Source organism: Oncorhynchus mykiss, chromosome 23 (assembly GCF_013265735.2).
Source record: "Oncorhynchus mykiss isolate Arlee chromosome 23, USDA_OmykA_1.1, whole genome shotgun sequence".
NCBI lineage: Eukaryota > Metazoa > Chordata > Actinopteri > Salmoniformes > Salmonidae > Oncorhynchus > Oncorhynchus mykiss.
The window spans coordinates 56,755,982-56,781,560 of record NC_048587.1 but is presented as its reverse complement, the minus strand read 5'-3'; the positions used below and the strand labels follow the sequence as shown (position 1 = coordinate 56,781,560).

Here is a 25,579-nt window from a genome sequence, read left to right as displayed (position 1 = left end):
CGTCCCTATCAGTGATAATTTCTCCTTTGCCAAGATATACCTGACAGGTATTGTATATCAAGAAGCTGATTAAACAGCATGATCATTACACAGGTACATCTTGTGCCGGGGACAATAAAATGCCACTGTAAAATGTGCAATTTTGTGTCACAACATAATACCACAGATGTCTCAAGTTTTGAAGGAGTGTGCAATTGTCATGCTGACTGCAGGAATGTCAACTAGAGCTGTTGCCAGATAATTTAATGTTAATTTCTCTACCATAACGCTGTTTTAGAAAATTTGGCAATACATCCAACCGGCCTCACAACCGCAGACCCTGTGTAACCATGCCAGCCCAGGACCTCCAAATCCGGCTTATTCACCTGCGGGATCATCTGAGACCAGCCACCCGGACAACTGATGAAACCGAGGAGTGTTTCTGTCTGTAATAAAGCACTTTTGTGGGGAAAAACTCATTCTGATTGGCTTGTCCTGGCTCCCCGGTGGGTGGGCGGGCGGGCATGTCTACTAAGTGGGTGGGCCTATGCCTTCCCAGGCCCTCCCATTGCTGCACCTCTGCCCAGTCATGTGAAATTCATAGATTTGGGCCTAATTAGTTTATTTCAATTGACTGATTCCCTTATATGAACTGTAACTCGGGGGGAGAATGTCATTCTGAAATGGCATTTTTATCCAGTTTTATCATTGGAATGTGATACAAAACTAGGCAGATGTGTGCTTTAGGACCATGCAGACGCCTCTGACTGGTTGGGTAGGCTGTTTGGGGTGTTTATCCTTCCCCAGAAATTATAAAAACGTTTGGTAGGTTAACAAATCTCAGTTTGCTGTACAACCTTATGTCAAATGTTGGGTAGGTCTGCTCATTCTCATTTCCTGTTTTTAGTGGGGCTATGAAAAGTTGTGCCCCTGCTTGTTTTAATCCATTTTTTTGCCAAAACAAGAAATATGAGTTATTTGGAACCCCAAGAGGCACACATTTAGTTTTTTTTACCCTATCACTACTCAGCTGATTCAAAAAATTAACTAAACTTAAATTATTTGAATCAGCTGTGTAGTGCTAGGGCAAAAAAACAAAATATGTACCCCTTGGGGTCCCGAGGAAACACTGTAGTAGGCCTATGAATTAGCAAAATCACACATGCTCGTGATCTCCCGCCCCACTTTTCCTATCTGCATAAACTGGTGGCTGGGGTAATGGTGCGTTCATGACAACTTGGAACTCGGAACTATTAATATCTACGACCTCCGACATCCGTGCGTTCATGCAAAGTGGGAACTCTGGAAAAAACGATTTCCGATTGGTAATCGAACTCGTAAATACAATTCGGAAACTCGCCCATCCTCCAAGAGCTCCTACCTCCCCGAGCTGAAGATTAATAACGTCACGAGGTCGTTTTTTTTTAGTTCCAAGTTGTCTTGAACGAAACTTAAATTCCGTATTCTTGCCACTAGTTTCATACTAGCCTACGTCGCTGATATCACCAGGAGAACGCAGTGTCATGGTCACTCTATTATTCCCATTCTACCAGCTATAATAACCTAATGGAAAAAGTAGAGAGGTTACGAGGTAAGATTAAATGTAGCCTATATTGTTCAAACGTTTCAGACAGAAATAGCCTACAAAGAAATCGGCTTTCACATCATCCCTGTTAAAGTCAAACTTTGGGGGTGTGATGATTGCGAATGTGTCGTGTGTGACATAACTGTATTTAGGTTGCTAGTGCTTTTCCTTTTTTACGTTTATAGAACAGGTTTAATTTGACTTGACTTCATTCTGCTATCTCCTTGCGAGTCGCAACTTTGTTTCGAGTATGTTGTCGTCGCGAATGTCGTGGCTACAAGCTATATGTTTGGTGCTTTAATGTTGTTTTGGTGATGCACACGGTGATACAGGTCACGCAAAGCGTGAGGTCCTCTACGATGAGCCTAGTGCAGCCTACCGATTTTCACAAAGCTTTTGTATTTCTTAACTGTGTATCAATTATTTTTTATTAGTAAACCGAGGGAGGCATTTGTATGATTACGCTATTTGTACGAATACTATTTATAGTTCATTTACAAGTGTGTTTTGTCAATATAACATTTCCAAACTGTTATCTGCTTGTCAATGCGTGGTATATTATGGGGATAGATGAGGCATGTTTTAGGCATGTTTTAGTGGCAGCGTGACAGTAAATATAATTTTGTTAGGCAATGTTGTCAGGCATTAGTTTTGTCAGGCATGTAGGCAAGATGCATTCAGAAACGTGGTAAATACTTGTATTTATTTTTATTTTGCACATTGTATTTGAATGAACATGCCAATCCAAGAGGTGAATGAACCTGTGCATCACAGCATATGGCATAATCATCTACTTTCTTCTCTCTTTTCCCTTGTATTCTGTGTCTGACAGGTAATCTGAGAGTGAAAATATCTTCAGATTGTGTTTCCCAGCTGATGAGGACTGGCTGAGGATGACGAAGATGATGCATATACAGGGGACACCCCAGCAGTGTCAGGGGCTGCAGGGACCTCTGTGATGGTTGACCCTACCTCATCCCTGATCTCCCCAGCTCTGCAGGGGCTCACCATGGCCACTCGGAGGACACCCTTGGTCCAAACCAGCTTGGTCAAAGACTTTAACCACTTCATTACCTGCTACCTGTGCAGAGGTTACCTGATCAAACCCACCACGGTCACTGAGTGCCTGCACACATGTAAGACACACACCCTGTACTTCTCCATCTGTCTTTCAATTCATGGGCTTTATTGGCATTGGAAACATACACTGCTCAAAAAAATGAAGGGAACACTAATATAACACATCCTAGATCTGAATGAATGAAATATTCTTATTAAATACTTTTTTCTTTACATAGTTGAATGTGCTGACAACAAAATCACACACATTATCAATGGAAATCAAATGTATCAACCCATGGAGGTCTGGATTTGGAGTCACACTTAAAATTAAAGTGGAAAACCACACTATAGGCTGATGTAATGTCCTTAAAACAAGTCAAAATGAGGCTCAGTAGTGGCATCCACGTGCCTGTATGACCTCCATACAACGCCTGGGCATGCTCCTGATGAGGTGGCAGATGGTCTCCTGAGGGATCTCATCCCAGACCTGGACTAAAGCATCCGCCAACTCCTGGACAGTGTGTGGTGCAACGTGGCGTTGGTGGATGGAGCGAGACATGATGTCCCAGATGTGCTCAATTGGATTCAGGTCTGGGGAACGGGCGGGCCAGTCCATAGCATCAATGCCTTCCTCTTGCAGGAACTGCTGACCCACTCCAGCCACATGAGGTCTAGCACTATCTTGCATTAGGAGGAACCCAGGGCCAACCGCACCAGCATATGATCTCACAAGGGGTCTGAGGATCTCATCTCGGTACCTAATGGCAGTCAGGCTACCTCTGGCGAGCACATGGAGGGCTGTGCGGCCCCCCAAAGAAATGCCACCCCACACCATGACTGACCCACCGCCAAACCGGTCATGCTGGAGGATGTTGCAGGCAGCAGAATGTTCTCCGCGGCGTCTCCAGACTCTGTCACATGTGCTCAGTGTGAACCTGCTTTCATCTGTGAAGAGCACAGGGCGCCAGTGGCGAATTTACCAATATTGGTGTTCTCTGGCAAATGCCAAACTTCCTGCACTGTGTTGGGCTGTAAGCACAACCCCTACCTGTGGACGTCGGGCCCTCATACCACCCTCATGGAGTCTGTTTCTGACCGTTTGAGCAGACACATGCACATTTGTGGCCTGCTGGAGGTCATTTTGCAGGGCTCTGGCAGTGCTCCTCCTGCTCCTCCTTGCACAAAGGCGGAGGTAGCGGTCCTGCTGCTGGGTTGTTGCCCTCCTACGGCCTCCTCCACGTCTCCTGATGTACTGGCCTGTCTCCTGGTAGCGCCTCCATGCTTTGGACACTATGCTGACAGACACAGCCAACCTTGCCACAGCTCGCATTGATGTGCCATCCTGGATGAGCTGCACTACCTGAGCCACTTATGTGGGTTGTAGACTCCGTCTCATGCTACCACTAGAGTGAAAGCACCGCCAGCATTCAAAAGTGACCAAAACATCAGCCAGGAAGCATAGGAACTGAGAAGTGGTCTGTGGTCACCACCTGCAGAACCACTCCTTTATTGGGGGTGTCTTGCTAATTTCCTATAATTTCCACCTGTTGTCTATTCCGTTTGCACAACAGCATGTGAAATTTATTGTCAATCAGTGTTGCCTCCTAAGTGGACAGTTTGATTTCACAGAAGTGTGATTGACTTGGAGTTACATTGTGTTGTTTAAGTGTTCCCTTTATTTTTTTGAGCAGTGTATGTTAACATTGCGAAAGCAAGTGAAGTAGATAATAAATAATACAAATTTACAGAAAACATTACACTCACAGAAGTTCCAAAAGAATAAAGACATGACATATTGTGTGTGTGTAAAAATGTGAAAATAAATATGGGTTGTATTTACAATGGTGTTTGTTCTTCACTGGTTGCCCTCTTCTTGTGGCAACAGGTCACAAATCTTGCTGCTGTGATGGAACACTGTAGTATTTCACCCAGTAGATGTGGGAGTTTATCAAAATTGGGTTTGTTTTCAAATTCTTTGTGGCTCTGTGTAATCTGGGGGAAATATGTCTCTCTAATATTGTTGTACATTTGGCATGAGGTTAGGAAGTGCAGCTCAGTGTCCACCTCCATTTTGTGCGCAGTGTGCACATAGCCTGCCTTCTCTTGAGAGCTAGGTCTGCCTACGGTGGCCTTTCTCAAAAGCAAGGCTATGCTTACTGAGTCTGTACATAGTCAAAGCTTTCCTTAAGCTTGGGTCAGTCATTCTGCCACTGTGTACTCTCTGTTTAGGGCCAAGAAGCATTCTAGTTTGCTCTTTTTTTGTTAATTCTTTCCAATGTGTCAAGTAATTATCTTTTTGTTTTCTCATGATTTGGTTGGGTCTAATTGTGTTGCTCTCCTGGGGCTCTGTGGGGTATGTTTGTGAACAGAGCCCCAGGACCAGCTTGCTTAGGGGTCTCTTCTCCAGGTTCCATCTCACTGTAGGTAATGGCTTTGTTATGGAAGGTTTGGGAATCGCTTCCTTTTAGGTGGTTGTAGAATTTAACAGCTCTTTTCTGGATTTTGATAATTATAGGGTATCGGCCAAATTCTGCTCTGCATGTATTATTTGGTGTTTTACGTTGTACACTGAGGATATTTTTGCAGACTTCTGCATGCAGAGTCTCAATATGGGGTTTGTCCCATTTTGTGAATTCTTGGTTGATGAGCGGACCCCAGACCTCAACTATAAAGGGCAATGGGTTCTATAACTGATTCAAGTATTTTATTCCAGATCCTAATTGGTATGACGATTTGATGTTTCTTTTGATGGCATAGATGGCCCTTCCTTCCTCATCTCTCAGCTTGTTCACAGCTTTGTGGAAGTTACCTTGGCCTAAATATCAACGCCAAAGGTATGTTTTTTTTTGTTTGCTCTAGGGCAACAGTGTCGAGATGGAATTTGTATTTGTGGTGCTGGTGACTGGACCTTTTTTGGTACACCATTATTTTTGTCTTACTGAGATTTACTGCCAGGGCCCCGGTCTGGCAGAATCTGTGCAGAAGCTATAGGTGCTGCTGTAAGCCCTCCTTGATTAGGGACAGAAGTACCAGATCATCAGCAAACAGTAGACCTTTGACTTCAGATTCTAGTCGGGTGAGGCCGGGTGCTGCAGACTGTTCTAGTGCCCTCGCCAATTCGTTGATATATATGTTGAAGAGGGTGGGTCTTAAGTTGCATCCCTGTCTCACCCCACAGTCCTGTGGAACAAAAAAAAAGTTTGATGTTTGTCCATTTTAACCACACACTTGTTTGTGTACATGGATTTTATGTTTAATGTCGTTTTTCCCCCCGGGCCACTTTCCATCAATTTGTATAGCAGACCCTCATGTCAAATTGAGCCAAAGGCTTTTTTTAAATCAACAAAGCACGAGAAGACTTTGCCTTTGTTTTGGTTTGTTTGTTTGTCATTTAGGGTGTGCAGGTTGAAGACATGGTCTGTCGTACGGTAATTGGCTTTTTACCAAATTTGACATTTGCTCAGTACATTGTTTTCACTGAGGAAATGTACGAGTCTGCCGTTAATGATAATGCAGATGATTTTCAAATCAAATCAAATTTTATTTGTCACATACACATGGTTAGCAGATGTTAATGCGAGTGTAGCGAAATGCTTGTGCTTCTAGTTCCGACAATGCAGCAATAACCAACAAGTAATCTAACTAACAATTCCAAAACTACTGCCTTATACACAGTGTAAGGGGATAAAGAATATGTAGATAAGGATATATGAATGAGTGATGGTACAGAGCAGTATAGGCAAGATACAGTAGATGGTATCGAGTACAGTATATACATATGAGATGAGTATGTAAACAAAGTGGCATAGTTAAAGTGGCTAGTGATACATGTATTACATAAGGATACAGTCGATGATATAGAGTACAGTATATACGTATGCATATGAGATATATAATGTTACTTACCCTACATTATTCAAGGTAGCATTGTTTAAAGTGGCTAGTGATATATTTACATCATTTCCCATCAATTCCCATTATTAAAGTGGCTGGAGTTGAGTCAGTGTCAGTGTGTTGGCAGCAGCCACTCAATGTTAGTGGTGGCTGTTTAACAGTCTGATGGCCTTGAGATAGAAGCTGTTTTTCAGTCTCTCGGTCCCAGCTTTGATGCATCTGTACTGACCTCGCCTTCTGGATGATAGCGGGGTGAACAGGCAGTGGCTCGGGTGGTTGATGTCCTTGATGATCTTTATGGCCTTCCTGTAACATCGGGTGGTGTAGGTGTCCTGGAGGGCAGGTAGTTTGCCCCCGGTGATGCGTTGTGCAGACCTCACTACCCTCTGGAGAGCCTTACGGTTGAGGGCGGAGCAGTTGCCGTATCAGGCGGTGATACAGCCCGCCAGGATGCTCTCGATTGTGCATCTGTAGAAGTTTGAGTGCTTTTGGTGACAAGCCGAATTTCTTCAGCCTCCTGAGGTTGAAGAGGCGCTGCTGCGCCTTCTTCACAATGCTGTCTGTGTGAGTGGACCAATTCAGTTTGTCTGTGATGTGTATGCCGAGGAACTTAAAACTTGCTACCCTCTCCACTACTGTTCCATCGATGTGGATAGGGGGGTGTTCCCTCTGCTGTTTCCTGAAGTCCACAATCATCTCCTTAGTTTTGTTGACGTTGAGTGTGAGGTTATTTTCCTGACACCACACTCCGAGGGCCCTCACCTCCTCCCTGTAGGCCGTCTCGTCGTTGTTGGTAATCAAGCCTACCACTGTTGTGTCGTCCGCAAACTTGATGATTGAGTTGGAGGCGTGCGTGGCCACGCAGTCGTGGGTGAACAGGGAGTACAGGAGAGGGCTCAGAACGCACCCTTGTGGGGCCCCAGTGTTGAGGATCAGCGTGGAGGAGATGTTGTTGTCTACCCTCACCACCTGGGGGCGGCCCGTCAGGAAGTCCAGTACCCAGTTGCACAGGGCGGGGTCGAGACCCAGGGTCTCGAGCTTGATGACGAGCTTGGAGGATACTATGGTGTTGAATGCCGAGCTATAGTCAATGAACAGCATTCTCACATAGGTATTCCTCTTGTCCAGATGGGTTAGGGCAGTGTGCAGTGTGGTTGAGATTGCATCGTCTGTGGACCTATTTGGGCGGTAAGCAAATTGGAGTGGGTCTAGGGTGTCAGGCAGGGTGGAGGTGATATGGTCCTTGACTAGTCTCTCAAAGCACTTCATGATGACGGAAGTGAGTGCTACGGGGCGGTAGTCGTTTAGCTCAGTTACCTTAGCTTTCTTGGGAACAGGAACAATGGTGGCCCTCTTGAAGCATGTGGGAACAGCAGACTGGTATAGGGATTGATTGAATATATCCGTAAACACACCAGCCAGCTGGTCTGCGCATGCTCTGAGGGCGCGGCTGGGGATGCCGTCTGGGCCTGCAGCCTTGCGAGGGTTAACACGTTTAAATGTCTTACTCACCTCGGCTGCAGTGAAGGAGAGGCCGCATGTTTTCGTTGCAGGCCGTGTCAGTGGCACTGTATTGTCCTCAAAGCGGGCAAAAAAGTTATTTAGTCTGCCTGGGAGCAAGACATCCTGGTCCGTGACTGGGCTGGATTTCTTCCTGTAGTCCGTGATTGACTGTAGACCCTGCCACATGCCTCTTGTGTCTGAGCCGTTGAATTGAGATTCTACTTTGTCTCTGTACTGACGCTTAGCTTGTTTGATAGCCTTGCGGAGGGAATAGCTGCACTGTTTGTATTCGGTCATGTTACCAGACACCTTGCCCTGATTAAAAGCAGTGGTTTGCGCTTTCAGTTTCACGCGAATGCTGCCATCAATCCACGGTTTCTGGTTAGGGAATGTTTTAATCGTTGCTATGGGAACGGCATCTTCAACGCACGTTCTAATGAACTCGCACACCGAATCAGCGTATTCGTCAATATTGTTATCTGACGCAATACGAAACATATCCCAGTCCACGTGATGGAAGCAGTCTTGGAGTGTGGAGTCAGCTTGGTCGGACCAGCGTTGGACAGACCTCAGCGTGGGAGCCTCTTGTTTTAGTTTCTGTCTGTAGGCAGGGATCAACAAAATGGAGTCATGGTCAGCTTTTCCGAAAGGGGGGCGGGGCAGGGCCTTATATGCGTCGCGGAAGTTAGAGTAACAATGATCCAAGGTCTTTCCACCCCTGGTTGCGCAATCGATATGCTGATAAAATTTAGGGAGTCTTGTTTTCAGATTAGCCTTGTTAAAATCCCCAGCTACAATGAATGCAGCCTCCGGATAAATGGTTTCCAGTTTGCAAAGAGTTAAATAAAGTTTGTTCAGAGCCATCGATGTGTCTGCTTGGGGGGGATATATACGGCTGTGATTATAATCGAAGAGAATTCTCTTGGTAGATAATGCGGTCTACATTTGATTGTGAGGAATTCTAAATCAGGTGAACAGAAGGATTTGAGTTCCTGTATGTTTCTTTCATCACACCATGTCACGTTAGCCAAAAGGCATACGCCCCCGCCCCTCTTCTTACCAGAAAGATGTTTGTTTCTGTCGGCGCGATGCGTGGAGAAACCCGTTGGCTGCACCGCCTCGGATAGCGTGGCTTACTGGAGAGACGCTATCCGTTTCCGTGAAGCAAAGAACGTTACAATCTCTGATGTCCCTCTGGAATGCTACCCTTGCTCAGATTTCATCAACCTTGGTGTCAAGAGACTTGACATTGGCAAGAAGAATGCTAGGGAATGGTGCACGGTGTGCCCGTCTCCGGAGTCTGACCAGAAGACCGCCTCGTTTCCCACTTTTTCGGAGTCGTTTTTTTGGGTCACTGCATGGGATCCGCTCCGTTGTCCTGTTTGTAAGGCAGAACACAGGATCCGCGTCGCGGAAATAACACGTAAAAAAACAAAAAACTGCATAGTTTCCTAGGAACGCGAAGCGAGGCGGCCATCTCTGTCGGCGCCGGAAGTAGTTATTTTCCCAAGGTTGCTGATGTATATCCCACAGTAGTTATTGGGGTTAAATGTGTCTCAACTTTTGTGGATTGGGTTGATCAGTGCTTAGTTCCAAATATCAGGGAAGATGCCAGAGCTAAGGATGATGTTAGTTTTAAAATAGCCAATTGTATTTTGTTGTGTGTATATTTTATTATTTCATTGAGGACTTGTAATTTTGTCCTGTAGTTCATTCAAATGTAATTGGATAATGCTGTGGGTTCTGGTAGTCTTTTAATAGTTGATTCTCATATTTTGTATGTGATTGATTGTTTTTGCTATTTGTTCTCTGTTATAAGGCCAAAAATATTGGAGAAGTGGTTTACCCATACATCTCCATTTTGGATAGATAATTCTTCGTGTTGATTCTTCAGTTACATTGAGAATTTCTGACGTACTGTTCCTTTTTTTTCCGTAGTGTTATGTCTGTATTGTTTTAGTGATTCACCATAGTGAATGTGTAGACTTAGGTTTTCTGGGTCTCTTATGTTTTTGGTTGGATAGTTCTCTTTTTTTTTTAGGTTTTTGCATTCTTCATCAAACCATTTGTCATTGTTCATTTTCTTTGTTTTTTTGTTTCAATTTTTTTGATTGGATAGGGAAACTGAGAGGTCAAATATTCTGTTTGGATTTTCTTCTGCCTTGTTAACACCTTCGCTATTACAGTGGAACGTTTTGTCCAGGAAGTTGTCTAAAAGGTATTGAATTTGTTGTTGCCTAATTGTTTTTTGGTAGGTTTCCTTCCGTCTATAGCATTTCTTAATATTATTTCTCTGCTCAGTTTTCTTTTCACTGTACTGTATTAATTTGAACCCTGCTGTGCAGCAGGAAATGCAAACTTGAACTGTATTCAAGGTTTTAAAAAGGCTTCAAAATTTCATTTCTACTAACGTGTATCAAAAATGTATCAACCCCTACTAAAATGTCCATTAATTATCATCCACCTAATAATTCATATGCTGCATTTTCCTGCTGTGAGGAAACTGGTCAAATTAAAATATTCTAACGTTCTATTGCTTCCTTCCTTCTATGTCCTCTGTCCATCCTCTCCCAAAGACTCTAAGCATCTTACATTATGTAATAGGATTTTTCTTGTTTTCCAGTTTGTAAGAGCTGCATCATCCAGCACTTTGAAGACAGTAATGACTGTCCCAAATGTGGCATTCAAGTCCACGAAACGAACCCTCTAGAGATGCTAAGGTACGACACATACAAACATAGTCCTCCAAACATTTAGCCTTCACTTTGCTTTGAATACTGCAAGTGCACTGTCAACACAAACCACTGCTTCCTCTTTATCTTTACCCTTCCTCTCACATCTTCACTGATCCTCTCCTTCTGAGGTTGGACAATACTCTTGAGGAAATCATTTTCAAGCTTGTGCCTGGATTACGAGAAAGTGAGTTCTCGTCAACTAGGAAAAACCAAGATATATTTCTTAATGATATCCCAGTCAATCATTTCAGTCACTCTTTGGGGGAGTCATTAGATGTAGTGGGACTGAAATGACCTTGTATATCCTCTTTTCTTTATGATTGTGTGTGTTGACCAGAAGAGGGACAGCAGGAGATTGATTTCTGGAGGAAGAATAAGTCAAAAGAAAATTCACAAGGTATGGGATTAGTCTCAATTAAGGTCACTCTTACAAATTGTGCTGGGTCTTACTGTAAAATGTAATAAGTACGTTATTTGACATTAGTGGAGTAAATCATATATATACTCTGAACAAAAATATAAATGCAACATCAAATTTGATTTGCACACGCCGAATACAACGGGTATTTGAATTCAACCTTACCGTGAAATGTTAAGAAATAATTTACTAAAGAATAAAAAGTACCATAGGAAAATAACAAGGCTATATACTGGGGGCACTGGTACTGAGTCAGATTTCAGATTTCACTGCGTTCATATAAGGAAGTGTGTCAATTGAAATAAATAAATTAGGCCATAATCTATGGATTTCACATTACTGAGAATACAGATGTGCATCGGTTGGACACATACCTTTAAAAAAAAAAAGTAGGGTCGTGGATCAAAAAACCAGTCAGTATCTGGTGTGACCACCATTTGCCTCATGCAGCACAACACATCTCCTTCGCATAGAGTTGATCAGGCTGTTAATTGTGTCCTGTGGAATGTTGTCCCACTCTTCTTCAATGACTGTGTGAAGTTGCTGGATTTTGGCAGGAATTGGAACACAATGTCCTACATGTTGATCCAGAGCATCCCAAACATGCTCAATGGGTGACAGGTCTGGTGGTGTGCATGCAGGCCCTGGAAGAACTGGGACATTTTCATCTTCCAGGAATTGTGTACAGATCAATGCGACATTGGGCTGTGCATTATCATGCTGGAACATAAGGTGATGGCGGCGGATGAATGGCATGACAATGGGCCTCAGGATCTCGTCACGGTATCTGCATTCAAATTACCATTGATAAAATACAATTGTGTTCGTTGTCCGTAGCTTATGCCTGCCTACCATAACCCCACTGCCACCATGGGGCACTCTGTTCACAATGTTGACATCAGCAAATAGGTCGCCCACATGATGCAATACACGTGGTCTGCTGTTGTGAGGCCGGTTGGACGTACTGCCAAATTCTGTAAAATGACAGAGGTGGCTTATGGTAGGGAAATAAACCTTAAATTCTCTGGCAACAGCTCTAGTTGAACATTCCTGCAGTCAGCATGCCAATTGCACACTCCCTCAACTTGAGACATCAGTCTCAGTGTGTTGTGTTACACAACTGCACATTTTAGTGGTGTTTTATTGTCCCCAGCACAAGGTGCACCTGTGTAATGATCATGCTGTTTAATCAGCTTCTTGATATGTCACACCTGTCAGGTGGATGAATTTTCTTGGCAAAGGAGAAATGCTCACTAACAGAAATGTAAGCATTTGTACATAACATTTGAGATAAGCTTTTTTTGTGTATGGAACATGCCTTGGATCTATTATTTCAGTTCATAAATGTTGCATTTATATTTTTATTAAGTGTAAATATAATTTAGAGTAATTTTGTTTTGTCAATTTTGATTTAGAAGTGACAAACCCAATTTCAGTTTTTATTTAATTTTTTTAGAATAAATAGTAAACCCCCCCCCCAAAAAAAAAGGCAATACTTTGTAGAGCCACCTTTTGCAGGAATTACAGCTGCAAGTCTCTTGGGGTATGTCTCTATAAGCTTGGCACATCTAGCCACTGGGATTTTAGCCCATTCTTCAAGGCAAAACTGCTCCAGCTCCTTCAAGTTGGATGGGTTCTGCTGGTGTACAGCAATCTTTGTCATACCGCAGATTCTCAATTGGATTGAGGTCTGGGCTTTGACTAGGCCATTCCAAGACATTTAAATGTTTCCCCTTAAACCACTCGAGTATTGCTTCAGCAGTAGGCTTAGGGTCGTTGTACTGCTGGAAGGTGAACCTCCGTCCCAGTCTCAAATCTCTGGAAGACAGGTGTCCCTTAACAATTTCCCTGTATTGAGCGCTATCCATTATCCCTTCAATTCCCAGTCCCTGCCGATGGAAAAACATCCCCACAGCATGATGCTGCCACCACCATGCTTCACTGTGGGAATGGCATTCTCGGGGTGATGAGGTGTTTGCGCCAGACATGGTGATGGCTAAAAAATAATTTTAATCTCATATGACCATAGTACCTTCCATGTTTTCGGGGAGTCTCCCACATGCCTTTTTGGCGAACACCAAACATGTTTACTTATTTTTTTCTTTAAGCAATGGCTTTTTATGGCCACTCTTCCGTAAAGCCCAACTCTGGAATGTACAGCTAATAGTGGTCCTATGGACAGATACTCCAATCTCCGCTGTGGAGCTTTGCAGCTCCCTCAGAGTTATCTTTGATCTTTGATCTCTGATTAATGCCCTTCTTGCCTGGTCCATGAGTTTTGGTGGGTGGCCCTCTCTTGAGAGGTTTGTTGTGGTGCCATATTATTTGAATTTTTTTAATAATGGATTTAATGGTGCTCCATGGGATGTTCAAAGTTTTGGATTTTTTTTATAACCCAACCCTGATCTGTACGTCTCCACAACTTTGTCCCTGACCTGTTTGACTTGGTCGTCATGGTGCCCCTTGCTTATTGGTGTTGTAGACTCTGGGGCCTTTCAGAACAGGTGTGTGTGTATATATATATATATATATATATATAACATGTGACAGATCATGTGACACTTAGATTGCACACAGGTGGACTTTATTTAACTAATTTGTGCCAAGGTAATTTGTTGCACCAGATCGTATTTAGGGGCTTCATAGCAAAGTGGGTGATTACATATGCATGCACAACCTTTCAGTTTTTTATTTTGTTGAAGTTATAATTTTCATTTCACTTCACAAGTTTGGACTATTTTGTGTATGTCCATTACATGAAATCCAAATAAAAATACATTTAAATTACAGGTTGTAATGCAACAAAATAGGAAAATCGCCAAGGCAGGATGAATACTTTTGCAAGGCACTGTATGTGTAGAGTTAATGTGGGTTTGGGTTGTTCTATAATACGAGGCTGTAATGTGGTGTATATTTTTGTTCTGTGTGTGTGTGTGTGTGTGTATATACAGTGACTTCGGAAAGTATTCAGACTCCTTGACTTTATCCACATTTTGTTAGGGAGAAGCCTTATTCTTAAAAAAATAAAGGCCTATGTCTGTAAATAAGGTATTTCTTTTTTTTAAATATATGTTTTTATATATACATTTCTAACAGTTTCTAAGATCCTGTTTTTTGCTTTTTAATTATTTGGTGTTGTGTGTAGATTTCTGAGAATTATTTATTTAATCATCTTTATATTATGGCTGTTATCAATGTGGAAAAGGTGAAGGGTCTGAATACTTTCCAAATACACTGTGTGTGTATCTATCTATCTCTGCCCTGATTGCTAGTGTGATCTCCTAAAATCACCTGAGCTCTGCTATCCCACAGGAGACGGCCTTGGGTCTAAGAAGCTTGGGCTCAGTGATGAGGATGGTGATGAAGATGACCAGGATTACCACAGGAGCGACCCCCAGATAGCCATCTGCCTCGACTGTCTCCACAACAATGGCTATGCTGCAGACAACACAGTGAAGGTATGTGTGAATCATTTTCCTCTTCCCATGGGAGTGTTTCTTTCAATATGCTCACGTGACCAGTTCTGGTATTCTGTACTCTGTGTTCTATCTGAATGTAACATGGCCATACTTCTGTTATTCACCCCAGTGTTTAATGAAGAAGTTCATTCATTGCTCTAGTCGAGTCACGGTGGGAACCATCAAGAAGTTTCTCAGTCTAAAGTTAAAGCTTTCTAGCTCTTGTGAGGTAAGACCGCTACTACTGTTTTTACAGTGCCTTGCGAAAGTATTCGGCCCCCTTGAACTTTGCAACCTTTTGCCACATTTCAGGCTTCAAACATAAAGATATAAAACTGTATTTTTTTGTGAAGAATCAACAACAAGTGGGACACAATCATGAAGTGGAACGACATTTATTGGATATTTCAAACTTTTTTAACAAATCAAAAACTGAAAAATTGGGCGTGCAAAATTATTCAGCCCCTTTACTTTCAGTGCAGCAAACTCTCTCCAGAAGTTCAGTGAGGATCTCTGAATGATCCAATGTTGACCTAAATGACTAATGATGATAAATACAATCCACCTGTGTGTAATCAAGTCTCCGTATAAATCCACCTGCACTGTGATAGTCTCAGAGGTCCGTTAAAAGCGCAGAGAGCATCATGAAGAACAAGGAACACACCAGGCAGGTCCGAGATACTGTTGTGAAGAAGTTTAAAGCCGGATTTGGATACAAAAAGATTTCCCAAGCTTTAAACATCCCAAGGAGCACTGTGCAAGCGATAATATTGAAATGGAAGGAGTATCAGACCACTGCAAATCTACCAAGACCTGGCCGTCCCTCTAAACTTTCAGCTCATACAAGGAGAAGACTGATCAGAGATGCAGCCAAGAGGCCCATGATCACTCTGGATGAACTGCAGAGATCTACAGCTGAGGTGGGAGACTCTGTCCATAGGACAACAATCAGTCGTATATTGCACAAATCTGGCCTTTATGGAAGAGTGGCAAGAAGAAAGCCATTTCTTAAAGATATCCATAAAAAGTGTCGGTTAAAGTTTGCCACAAGCCACCTGGGAGACACACCAAACATGTGGAAGAAGGTGCTCTGGTCAGATGAAACCAAAATTGAACTTTTTGGCAACAATGCAAAACGTTATTTTTGGCGTAAAAGCAACACAGCTCACACCATCCCCACTGTCAAACATGGTGGTGGCAGCATCATGGTTTGGGCCTGCTTTTCTTCAGCAGGGACAGGGAAGATGGTTAAAATTGATGGGAAGATGGATGGAGCCAAATACAGGACCATTCTGGAAAAAAACCTGATGGATTCTGCAAAAGACCTGAGACTGGGACGGAGATTTGTCTTCCAACAAGACAATGATCCAAAACATAAAGCAAAATCTACAATGGAATGGTTCAATAATAAACATATCGAGGTGTTAGAATGGCCAAGTCAAAGTCCAGACCTGAATCCAATCGAGAATCTGTGGAAAGAACTGAAAACTGCTGTTCACAAATGCTCTCCATCCAACCTCACTGAGCTCGAGCTGTTTTGCAAGGAGGAATGGGAAAAAATGTCAGTCTCTCGATGTGCAAAACTGATAGAGACATACCCCAAGCGACTTACAGCTGTAATCGCAGCAAAAGGTGGCGCTACAAAGTATTAACTTAAGGGGGCTGAATAATTTTGCATGCCCAATTTTTCAGTTTTTGTTTTGTTAAAAAAGTTTGAAATATCCAATAAATGTCGTTCCACTTCATGATTGTGTCCCACTTGTTGTTGATTCTTCACAAAAAAAATACAGTTTTATATCTTTATGTTTGAAGCCTGAAATATGGCAAAAGGTCGCAAAGTTCAAGGGGGGCGAATACTTTCGCAAGGCACTGTATATTATAATGTACAGTAACTTCACTTTTATTTTGATGATGGGTTTAGAAAAGGGAATAATGTAAATAACGTGCCTTTTGTGATTTATTGCGCTTGTGTGCGCTTTTGTTTGTTTTGTGTGTCCAGGGTCATCTGGCAATTCTGGCAAATGCCAGATGGGCTGGACAATTTTTTTAGTTGGGTGGGCTGGTCAGAGTTGACACACACATATATATTATTATAATGTACAATGCATTCCTGAAGTATTTAGACCCCTTCCCTTTTTCCAAATTTTGTTACGTTACATCCTTATTCTAAAATGGATTAAATATGTATTTTTTTCTCAGCAATCTACACACAATACTTTATCATGGCAAAGCGGAAACAGAAATACCTTATTTACATAACTATTCAGCCCCTTTACTATGAGACTTGAAATTGAGCTCGTACTGTTTCCATTGATCAGCCTTAATGTTTCTCCAACTTGATTGGAGTACACCCGTGGTGAATTCAATTGATTGGACATGATTTGAAAAGGCACACACCTGTCTATGTAAGTTCCCAGCCTCCCGGCCCAGCGGTCTAAGGTCTACAGATCCGGATTCGATCCCGGGCTGTGACCGACCGAGAGACCCATGAGACGGCACACAATTGGCCCAGCGTCGTCCAGGTTAGGGGAGGGTTTGGGTGGCTAGGATGTCCTTGTCCCATCGCGCTCTAGCAACTCCTTGTGTTGAGGCCGGACACATGGGCGCTGACTTCAGTCGTCAGCTGTACGGTGCTTTCTCCAACACATTGGTGCGGCTGGCTTCCGGTTTGAGCGGGCAGTGTGTCAAGAAGCAGTGCGGCTTGGCAGGGTCGTGTTTCGGAGGACGCATGGATCTCGACCTTCGCCTCTCCAGAGTCCGTACGGCAGTTACAGCAATGGGACAAGACTGTAACTACCAATTGGATATCACAAAATTGGGAAGAAAAGGTGGTAAAAAGTACCATAAAAAAAATGGATAAATGGATAGATATAGTGCATGTCAGAGCAAAAACCAAGCTATTAGGTCAAGGGAATTATATGTAGAGCTCGGAGAGAGGATTGAGTCGAGGCACAGATCTGGGGAAGGGTAGCCCCCCCCCCCAAAAAAAAAATTCAGCATTTTTGGTCCCCAGGAACATAGTGGCCTCCAATCTTAAATGGAAGATGTTTGGAACCACCAAGACTCTTACTAGAGCTGGCCACCTGGCCAAAATGAACCTCAAGGAGGTGACCAAGAACCGGATGGTAGAGAAGGGAGAACCTTCTGCGGAGAAGGGAGAACCTTCCAGAAAGACAACCATCTCATTCCGCCAGGCCTTTATGGTACAGTGGCCATACAGAAGCCACTCCTCAGTAAAAGGCACATGACAACCCGCTTGTAGTTTGCTGAAAGGCACCTAAAGAACATGAGCAACAAGATTCTCTGGTCTGATGGAACCAAGATGGAACTATTTTGCCTGAATGCCAAGTGTCACGTCTGGAGGAAATATGGCACCATCCCTACATTGAAGCATGGTGGTGGCAGCATCATGCTGTGGGGATGTTTTTCGAGGGCATGTACTGGGAGACTAGCCAGGATCGAGGCAAAGATGAACGAAACAAAGTACAGATGGATCCTTGATGAAAGCCTACCCCAGAGTGCTCCGGACCTCAGACTGGGGCAAAGGTTCACCTTCCAACAGGACAACAACCCTAAGCAAACAGACAACGCAGGAGGGGCTTCGGGACAAATATCTGAACGGTCCTTGAGTGGCCCAGCCAGGCCCTGGATTTGAACCTGATGTAACATCTCTGGAGAGACCTGAAGATATCTGTGCAGCAACGCTCCCCATCCAACCTGGCAGAGAAGAATGGGAGAAACTCCACAAATACACGTGTGCCAAGCTTCTAGCGTCATACCCAAGAAGACTTGAGGCTGTAATCGCTGCCAAAGGTGCTTCAACAAAGTACTTAGTAAAGGGTCTGAATACTTATGTAAATGTGTTATTTCCATTTTATTTGATTAATTAGCAAACATTTCTAAAAACCCATTTTTGCTTTGTCATTATGGGGTATTATGTGTAGATTGATGGAGGAAAAAAACAACTCAATTTTAGGATGAGGCTGTAACAGTACAACATGTGGAAAAAGGGGTCTGAATACTTTTCGAAGGCATTGTTCATGGCTTAAGCAGACATGCACACAGAACAAGGATAAGCACAGTGACCGCAGAGAAGATGCTGAGGAGACAGATGGACAGCACAACAAAATGGCTAGAGTAGAGGCCCTGTTATAGTGGTGAGTTGGATCTCCAGGCAGAGGAACAGTTATAGTGGTGAGTTGGATCTCCAGGCAGAGGAACAGTTATAGTGGTGAGTTGGATCTCCAGGCAGAGGAACAGTTATAGTGGTGAGTTGGATCTCCAGGCAGAGGAACAGTTATAGTGGTGAGTTGGATCTCCAGGCAGAGGAACAGTTATAGTGGTGAGTTGGATCTCCAGGCAGAGGAACAGTTATAGTGGTGAGTTGGATAAAAAAAAGAGGAGGACCATGTCTCGCCAGTCACTGGTACAGAAATGGTTGAGAAACGCTGTACTGTACTGCCAATGTTATGTGTCAGCACTACTGCCTGTGTCTACGTAGGGTCAGGGTGTATGTGTGGGGATGGGTGTATGTATTAATGGTGACCTGTTGGTGGGGTGGGGTCGTGTGCGGTGATATGGGCTGGTGAGAATAAAATGTCAGAGCCGAATTCTTCTCCCAGTCCGCCCCTGTGTGTGTCCTCTCTCCCCAGCTGGATGTGCTGTGTAATGGGGAGATCATGGGGAAGGACCACACTCTGGAGTTCATCTACATGACCCGCTGGAGGCTGCACAGTGACAACGTGAGTCTGTTATGTCATTCCTTCCTGTTCTTTTCTCCACACTCCCCCTGTCTCATCCAGTTCTTAGGTAACCTCTGTACTTCTCAATGCCCGGTTATTGATCATGTTCTTTCTGGCATGTCCTGACATCTTCCACACCCACCCAAATTCCCAATACACCATGTCCATGTAAAGTATGACATCATACATCTACAGTATAAACATCATGGGATTGTGTTATGTCATTTGCTGCCCCTTCCCTGTCCTCCGACCAGCTGTCTTTACCTTCCCTGCCCTCCGACCAGCTATCTTTACCTTCCCTGCCGTCTGACCAGCTGTCTTTACCTTCTGTGCCCTCTGACCAGCTGTCTTTACCTTCCCTGCCCTCCGACCAGCTATCTTTACCTTCTGTGCCCTCTGACCAGCTGTCTTTACCTTCTGTGCCCTCTGACCAGCTATCTTTACCTTCTGTGCCCTCTGACCAGCTGTCTTTACCTTCTGTGCCCTCTGACCAGCTGTCTTTACCTACCGTGCCCTCCGACCCAGCTGTCATTACCTTGACATGTTCAGCTTTAGTTTGTCTGTCTTGTTAGACAACTGTCATTACCAAGGTCAGGCATGGGGGGGGGGGGGGGGGGGGTTGGACACGGGGGGCAACTGCATATGGGGGACATGGTGGGGAACTGGACATACTGGACGTGGGGGGGGGGGGGGGGGCATGGGGCAGTGGTGGAAAAAGTATGTAAGATCTATATATCCAAAAAGCAAAACAGCCAGACCTCTTATTTGGTTTGAGCTTGAGTTTTTCTGAAAGGTAACAGTCTTACGGATGCAAGAAGTGCTCAGATAAAAAAAAATGGATTCTCAAATAGGCAACACTTGAAAATACATCTCATACAGACAAAATATATTTATGCCTTAATGAAGGAATGTAAAGAGTAATCGCATGCAGTTACGATCAGTCACTTTGCTTTAGAATGAACATCCTGTAGAAATGTATAGAACCCTATACATAAAAAAAAATGTAGCTGATGAGCTCATCACAAGTACATATAGAACTGCACACAACCTCACTGTAGGAATATGAGGACATCACAACTGATTACTTGAAGTTGAAGAATTTATGGTTCATCTTCAGTAAAAACAGTTTTTCAAAGTTTCTGGAATCTAGCCTTGCTCTCCTGGGGCTGAAAACACGTCCTGCAATGCTGAACAGCCTTTCACAGGCAGCTGACGCAGGTACGGGTGTGTTTAACCCCAGAGACAGGACACTGGGGGGAACTGGCCATGTCCTCACAACATCTAAATGACAGCCTTCTGTTCACTGAACCATTTCAGCTAATTATACTACTTCTCAATGCCTTGATGGTTAATGGCTACCATATAAACACTTAGAAATAAATCCAGACAGTGTTTTATAGATGCATATTGAGCAAGCCCCTAGGAATCATCAATTGCAGTAAAGTATGGACTGACTGCAGTTAGTTCAGAGAGAAATCATAAAAGCATTACTCAATGCTGTGCATCTGAATGTCCAATGCTGCCTCCTGTCTTGTTTCAACTGTCAGCCTTAGGGATCTGGGATGGTTCACAGGAAAGTGTGTTCTCCTTAAAACACCATCCAGGAAAACTTTGGCTTGAAGTCTGTTCAAAGGGGCAATTCTGTCTCGTGGCATCCATTCCTGTGAAATATGGGCCATTTAATATGGAATTGCAAAGCTCATTAGTTAAATATGCTCTGCTTGTCAGAACGTGCCAGCATCTACTAGGCTATTTACTTTTGCAAGTTGTCTTTTGAATAAACTTGAAGGTAACTGAGAATAAACAACTAATGTCTCTTTCTACATTCTCCTCAGAGATATCCCATGGTCCTGGAGTACAGGCCACGAATAGACTTTGGCTGAACGAAGCCCTGGAAGCCTCCATAGACAAACAAAGCAAGGACTGGATGTACATGCAGCCAAGCCATGAACTCTGTCCTTCCAAACCTTTCTGAACTTCTCTACATTTGACCATTTGTTTTTTTTTCTCATTCTGTTTCATTTAGTTGCGACCTTCGTTGTTGAACATTCTGTGTCCTTCATTGTTGGAACATTCTGTGTCCTTCGTTGTTGGAACATTCTGTGTCCTTCGTTGTTGGAACATTCTGTGTCCTTCGTTGTTGGAACATTCTGTGTCCTTCGTTGTTGGAACATTCTGTGTCCTTCGTTGTTGGAACATTCTGTGTCCTTCGTTGTTGGAACATTCTGTGTCCTTCGTTGTTGGAACATTCTGTGTCCTTCGTTGTTGGAACATTCTGTGTCCTTCGTTGTTGGAACATTCTGTGTCCTTCGTTGTTGGAACATTCTGTGTCCTTCGTTGTTGGAACATTCTGTGTCCTTCGTTGTTGGAACATTCTGTGTCCTTCGTTGTTGGAACATTCTGTGTCCTTCGTTGTTGGAACATTCTGTGTCCTTCGTTGTTGGAACATTCTGTGTCCTTCGTTGTTGGAACATTCTGTGTCCTTCGTTGTTGGAACATTCTGTGTCCTTCGTTGTTGGAACATTCTGTGTCCTTCGTTGTTGGAACATTCTGTGTCCTTTGTTGTTGGAACATTCTGTGTCCTTTGTTGTTGGAACATTCTGTGTCCTTTGTTGTTGGAACATTCTGTGTCCTTCGTTGTTGGAACATTCTGTGTCGTCCTGTGTCCTTCGTTGTTGACCATTCTGTGCTTGTGGCCAAAGTGATTTAAGACAAGTAACTAAAGACAAGCTTCGCTGAAACATGGGTGTATGAATATATCAAAGTTGTATTTACTCCCATGTCCAAGGGCTTCCACCCCAATGCCTGACTAAAACATGTGTTAGTGCCTTGCGAAAGTATTCGGCCCCCTTGAACTTTGCGACCTTTTGCCACATTTCAGGCTTCAAACATAAAGAATCAACAACAAGTGGGACACAATCATGAAGTGGAACGACATTTATTGGATATTTCAAACTTTTTTTTAACAAATCAAAAACTGAAAAATTGGGCGTGCAAAATTATTCAGCCCCCTTAAGTTAATACTTTGTAGCGCCACCTCTTGCTGCGATTACAGCTGTAAGTCGCTTGGGGTATGTCTCTATCAGTTTTGCACATCGAGAGACTGAATTTTTTTCCCATTCCTCCTTGCAAAACAGCTCGAGCTCAGTGAGGTTGGATGGAGAGCATTTGTGAACAGCAGTTTTCAGTTCTTTCCACAGATTCTCGATTGGATTCAGGTCTGGACTTTGACTTGGCCATTCTAACACCTGGATATGTTTATTTTTGAACCATTCCATTGTAGATTTTGCTTTATGTTTTGGATCATTGTCTTGTTGGAAGACAAATCTCCATCCCAGTCTCAGGTCTTTTGCAGAATCCATCAGGTTTTCTTCCAGAATGGTCCTGTATTTGGCTCCATCCATCTTCCCATCAATTTTAACCATCTTCCCTGTCCCTGCTGAAGAAAAGCAGGCCCAAACCATGATGCTGCCACCACCATGTTTGACAGTGGGGATGGTGTGTTCAGCTGTGTTGCTTTTACGCCAAACATAACGTTTTGCATTGTTGCCAAAAAGTTCAATTTTGGTTTCATCTGACCAGAGCACCTTCTTCCACATGTTTGGTGTGTCTCCCAGGTGGCTTGTGGCAAACTTTAAACGACACTTTTTATGGATGTCTTTAAGAAATGGCTTTCTTCTTGCCACTCTTCCATAAAGGCCAGATTTGTGCAATATACGACTGATTGTTGTCCTATGGACAGTCTCCCACCTCAGCTGTAGATCTCTGCAGTTCACAATCATCTCTGATCATGGCCTCTTGGCTGCATCTCTGATCAGTCTTCTCCTTGTATGAGCTGAAAGTTTAGAGGGACGGCCAGGTCTTGGTAGATTTGCAATGGTCTGATACTCCTTCAATTTCAATATTATCGCTTGCACAGTGCTCCTTGGGATGTTTAAAGCTTGGAAAATCTTTTTGTATCCAAATCCGGCTTTAAACTTCTTCACAACAGTATCTCGGACCTGCCTGGTGTGTTCCTTGTTCTTCATGATGCTCTCTGCACTTTTAACGGACCTCTGAGACTATCACAGTGCAGGTGCATTTATACGGAGACTTGATTACACACAGGTGGATTGTATTTATCATCATTAGTCATTTAGGTCAACATTGGATCATTCAGAGATCCTCACTGAACTTCTGGAGAGAGTTTGCTGCACTGAAAGTAAAGGGGCTGAATAATTTTGCACGCCCAATATTTCAGTTTTTGATTTGTTAAATTTTTTTGAAATATCCAATAAATGTCGTTCCACTTCATGATTGTGTCCCACTTGTTGTTGATTCTTCACAAAAAAATACAGTTTTATATCTTTATGTTTGAAGCCTGAAATGTGGCAAAAGGTCGCAAAGTTCAAGGGGGCCGAATACTTTCGCAAGGCACTGTATGTCTTTTATAAATGCACATAACATATCCACAGATTTGCCCACCATCAATCAATTATGGAAATTTGCCTGTGACAGGGCACCTTAATAATGTTGTCAACAAGTTTCAAAGAGTCTAAACCGAAGCCCATTCGTCTTCATTCTGTTCCATGCTCAGTTAATAACCAGTCTGACAAGCTGCTGAAATCTACAAACGCTCTCTGGCAGAGGCTGGGCAACCTGCAGGATGGGGAGAGAAACATTAAGCATCTCTCTCTCTTTCTCTGTCACACACACTCAACCCATACTGCGGTGTGATTACCCTGGCTCCTGCCAATCTCAGACTTGTGCTAATAGCTTTTTTGGCACCGTTCTGAGTGAGGAGGTACATTTCAGATTGATCATAGTATGTTTAGACTAGAGATCTACTATCTTGCATGTTTTTAAAAAGAAACTAATGGTGTGCACATTTCATATTGTTACTAGACCTTTTGATCTAAATGTGTTTCATGAAATAGATGACATTACAACATGAGAGTAAGATATATGTATTATGGATCTTGGATATATTTGATCAAAGAACAGCTTTGTGCACTGTAAGAGCTGGTTGGCCATAAAGCTTATTCTATTAACGTTGAGGTGTACTGAAGTGGTCTCTTTCAGAGTAATTCAGTATAGAGAGTATACGGTATCTGCTTCCTTACCTAGTCATCTCATGTTTAGCCTTTTCATCTATGTTGATATGCTTTATATGTGAAGAACATTTGAGGTGAAGACAAGCTGTCCATCTGCTGAAAAATAGGATGCATTTTTGGAAACATGTACATATTCTTATGGTTAATGTTTTATGCTGCTTAGAATATATTTTTGAAATGTACTGCCTCTGAATCATTCTTGAGAGAGAGCTGTGAAGAAAAATAGTTCATATCTGTACTTGATTTATAATTATTATTCATGAATAAATTAAATGTTTTGTATTCTACCTACTGTCTTGATTTAAAGCTACAATCTGTACCTTTTTGGACAACCTGACCAAGTTCACATTGACAGATTTGTGACTCACATGTCTTTCTCATTGAAAGCAAGTCTAAGAAGCGGTAGATCTGCTTTAGGTGATCTATTTCTATGCTTCCCATTCCTACATTTACATTTTTGCCTTTTACTTTTGTACACCAGCTTCCAACAGCTGAAAACCCAATATTTCACAGTGGTTTAGATGCTATAATGAAATGATTGTTCTCTACACAATTACTGCTTGGTTTGACATGAACTGAAATTATGCAAACCAGGAAATGGTGTATGAATTTCTTCAATTTCCATTGAGTTTTTCTGGTTTGCTCGGGCTTTGGGCCTGGATAAAGGACTGATTCTTTCACCAATACTCATGTTTATGTCCTTGTTGAATTAGCAACTTGTTATATCTAATCTAGTATTCTGTTTCCTCCTTTGAACGCCTTGAAAGTATGTTTTATAGGTTTATTACAACGTGCTCCTGCCCAAACTACGGAACCCCTTCCTGGTCGGGTCCAGTTGGAAAGACTACGATTTACCTGCTTTGTTTGTCTGGCTGGACAGGCAGGAGGATAGTGTTTCTAGATCATGATTAGTTGATTAGTCCGGTGTGATAAATGGGGCTGGAGCAAAAGTGTGACAATTAGGCTGACACTATTAGTCTCCGGTTGGTAGACTTGTCATCAGGAGAATGTCATTGCATTTTGAGATGAGTTTGAGAACGGTTTCTTTCTTGCCTATATTAATTGGAATCCAAGTAGGACATCTGTTTAGGACATCTCTTGACATCTGTT

General features: G+C 43.0%; 1 protein-coding gene across 1 annotated transcript; it reads left to right on the top strand.

Annotated features, from left to right (window-relative positions):
* Window positions 1-1,316: 1,316 nt before the first annotated feature.
* On the top strand, window positions 1,317-21,482 carry LOC110503002 (polycomb group RING finger protein 5-B). Its single transcript, XM_036960866.1, has 9 exons — window positions 1,317-1,570; window positions 2,397-2,700; window positions 10,647-10,743; window positions 10,887-10,942; window positions 11,096-11,155; window positions 14,489-14,634; window positions 14,765-14,863; window positions 19,287-19,376; window positions 21,212-21,482. Exons 2-9 carry the CDS (start codon window positions 2,523-2,525, stop codon window positions 21,257-21,259), a joined length of 774 nt encoding a protein of 257 aa, XP_036816761.1. The 5' UTR covers window positions 1,317-1,570; window positions 2,397-2,522; the 3' UTR covers window positions 21,260-21,482.
* Window positions 21,483-25,579: the final 4,097 nt, after the last annotated feature.

Bases quoted from the DNA above. Each gene is read 5' to 3' on its own strand.
- LOC110503002 (XM_036960866.1), top strand. From the start codon at position 2,523: ATGGTTGACCCTACCTCATCCCTGATCTCCCCAGCTCTGCAGGGGCTC. The intron at 2,701-10,646 runs GTAAGACACACA...CTTGTTTTCCAG, and splicing joins CACTGAGTGCCTGCACACAT to TTTGTAAGAGCTGCATCATC. The intron at 14,635-14,764 runs GTATGTGTGAAT...TATTCACCCCAG, and splicing joins CTGCAGACAACACAGTGAAG to TGTTTAATGAAGAAGTTCAT.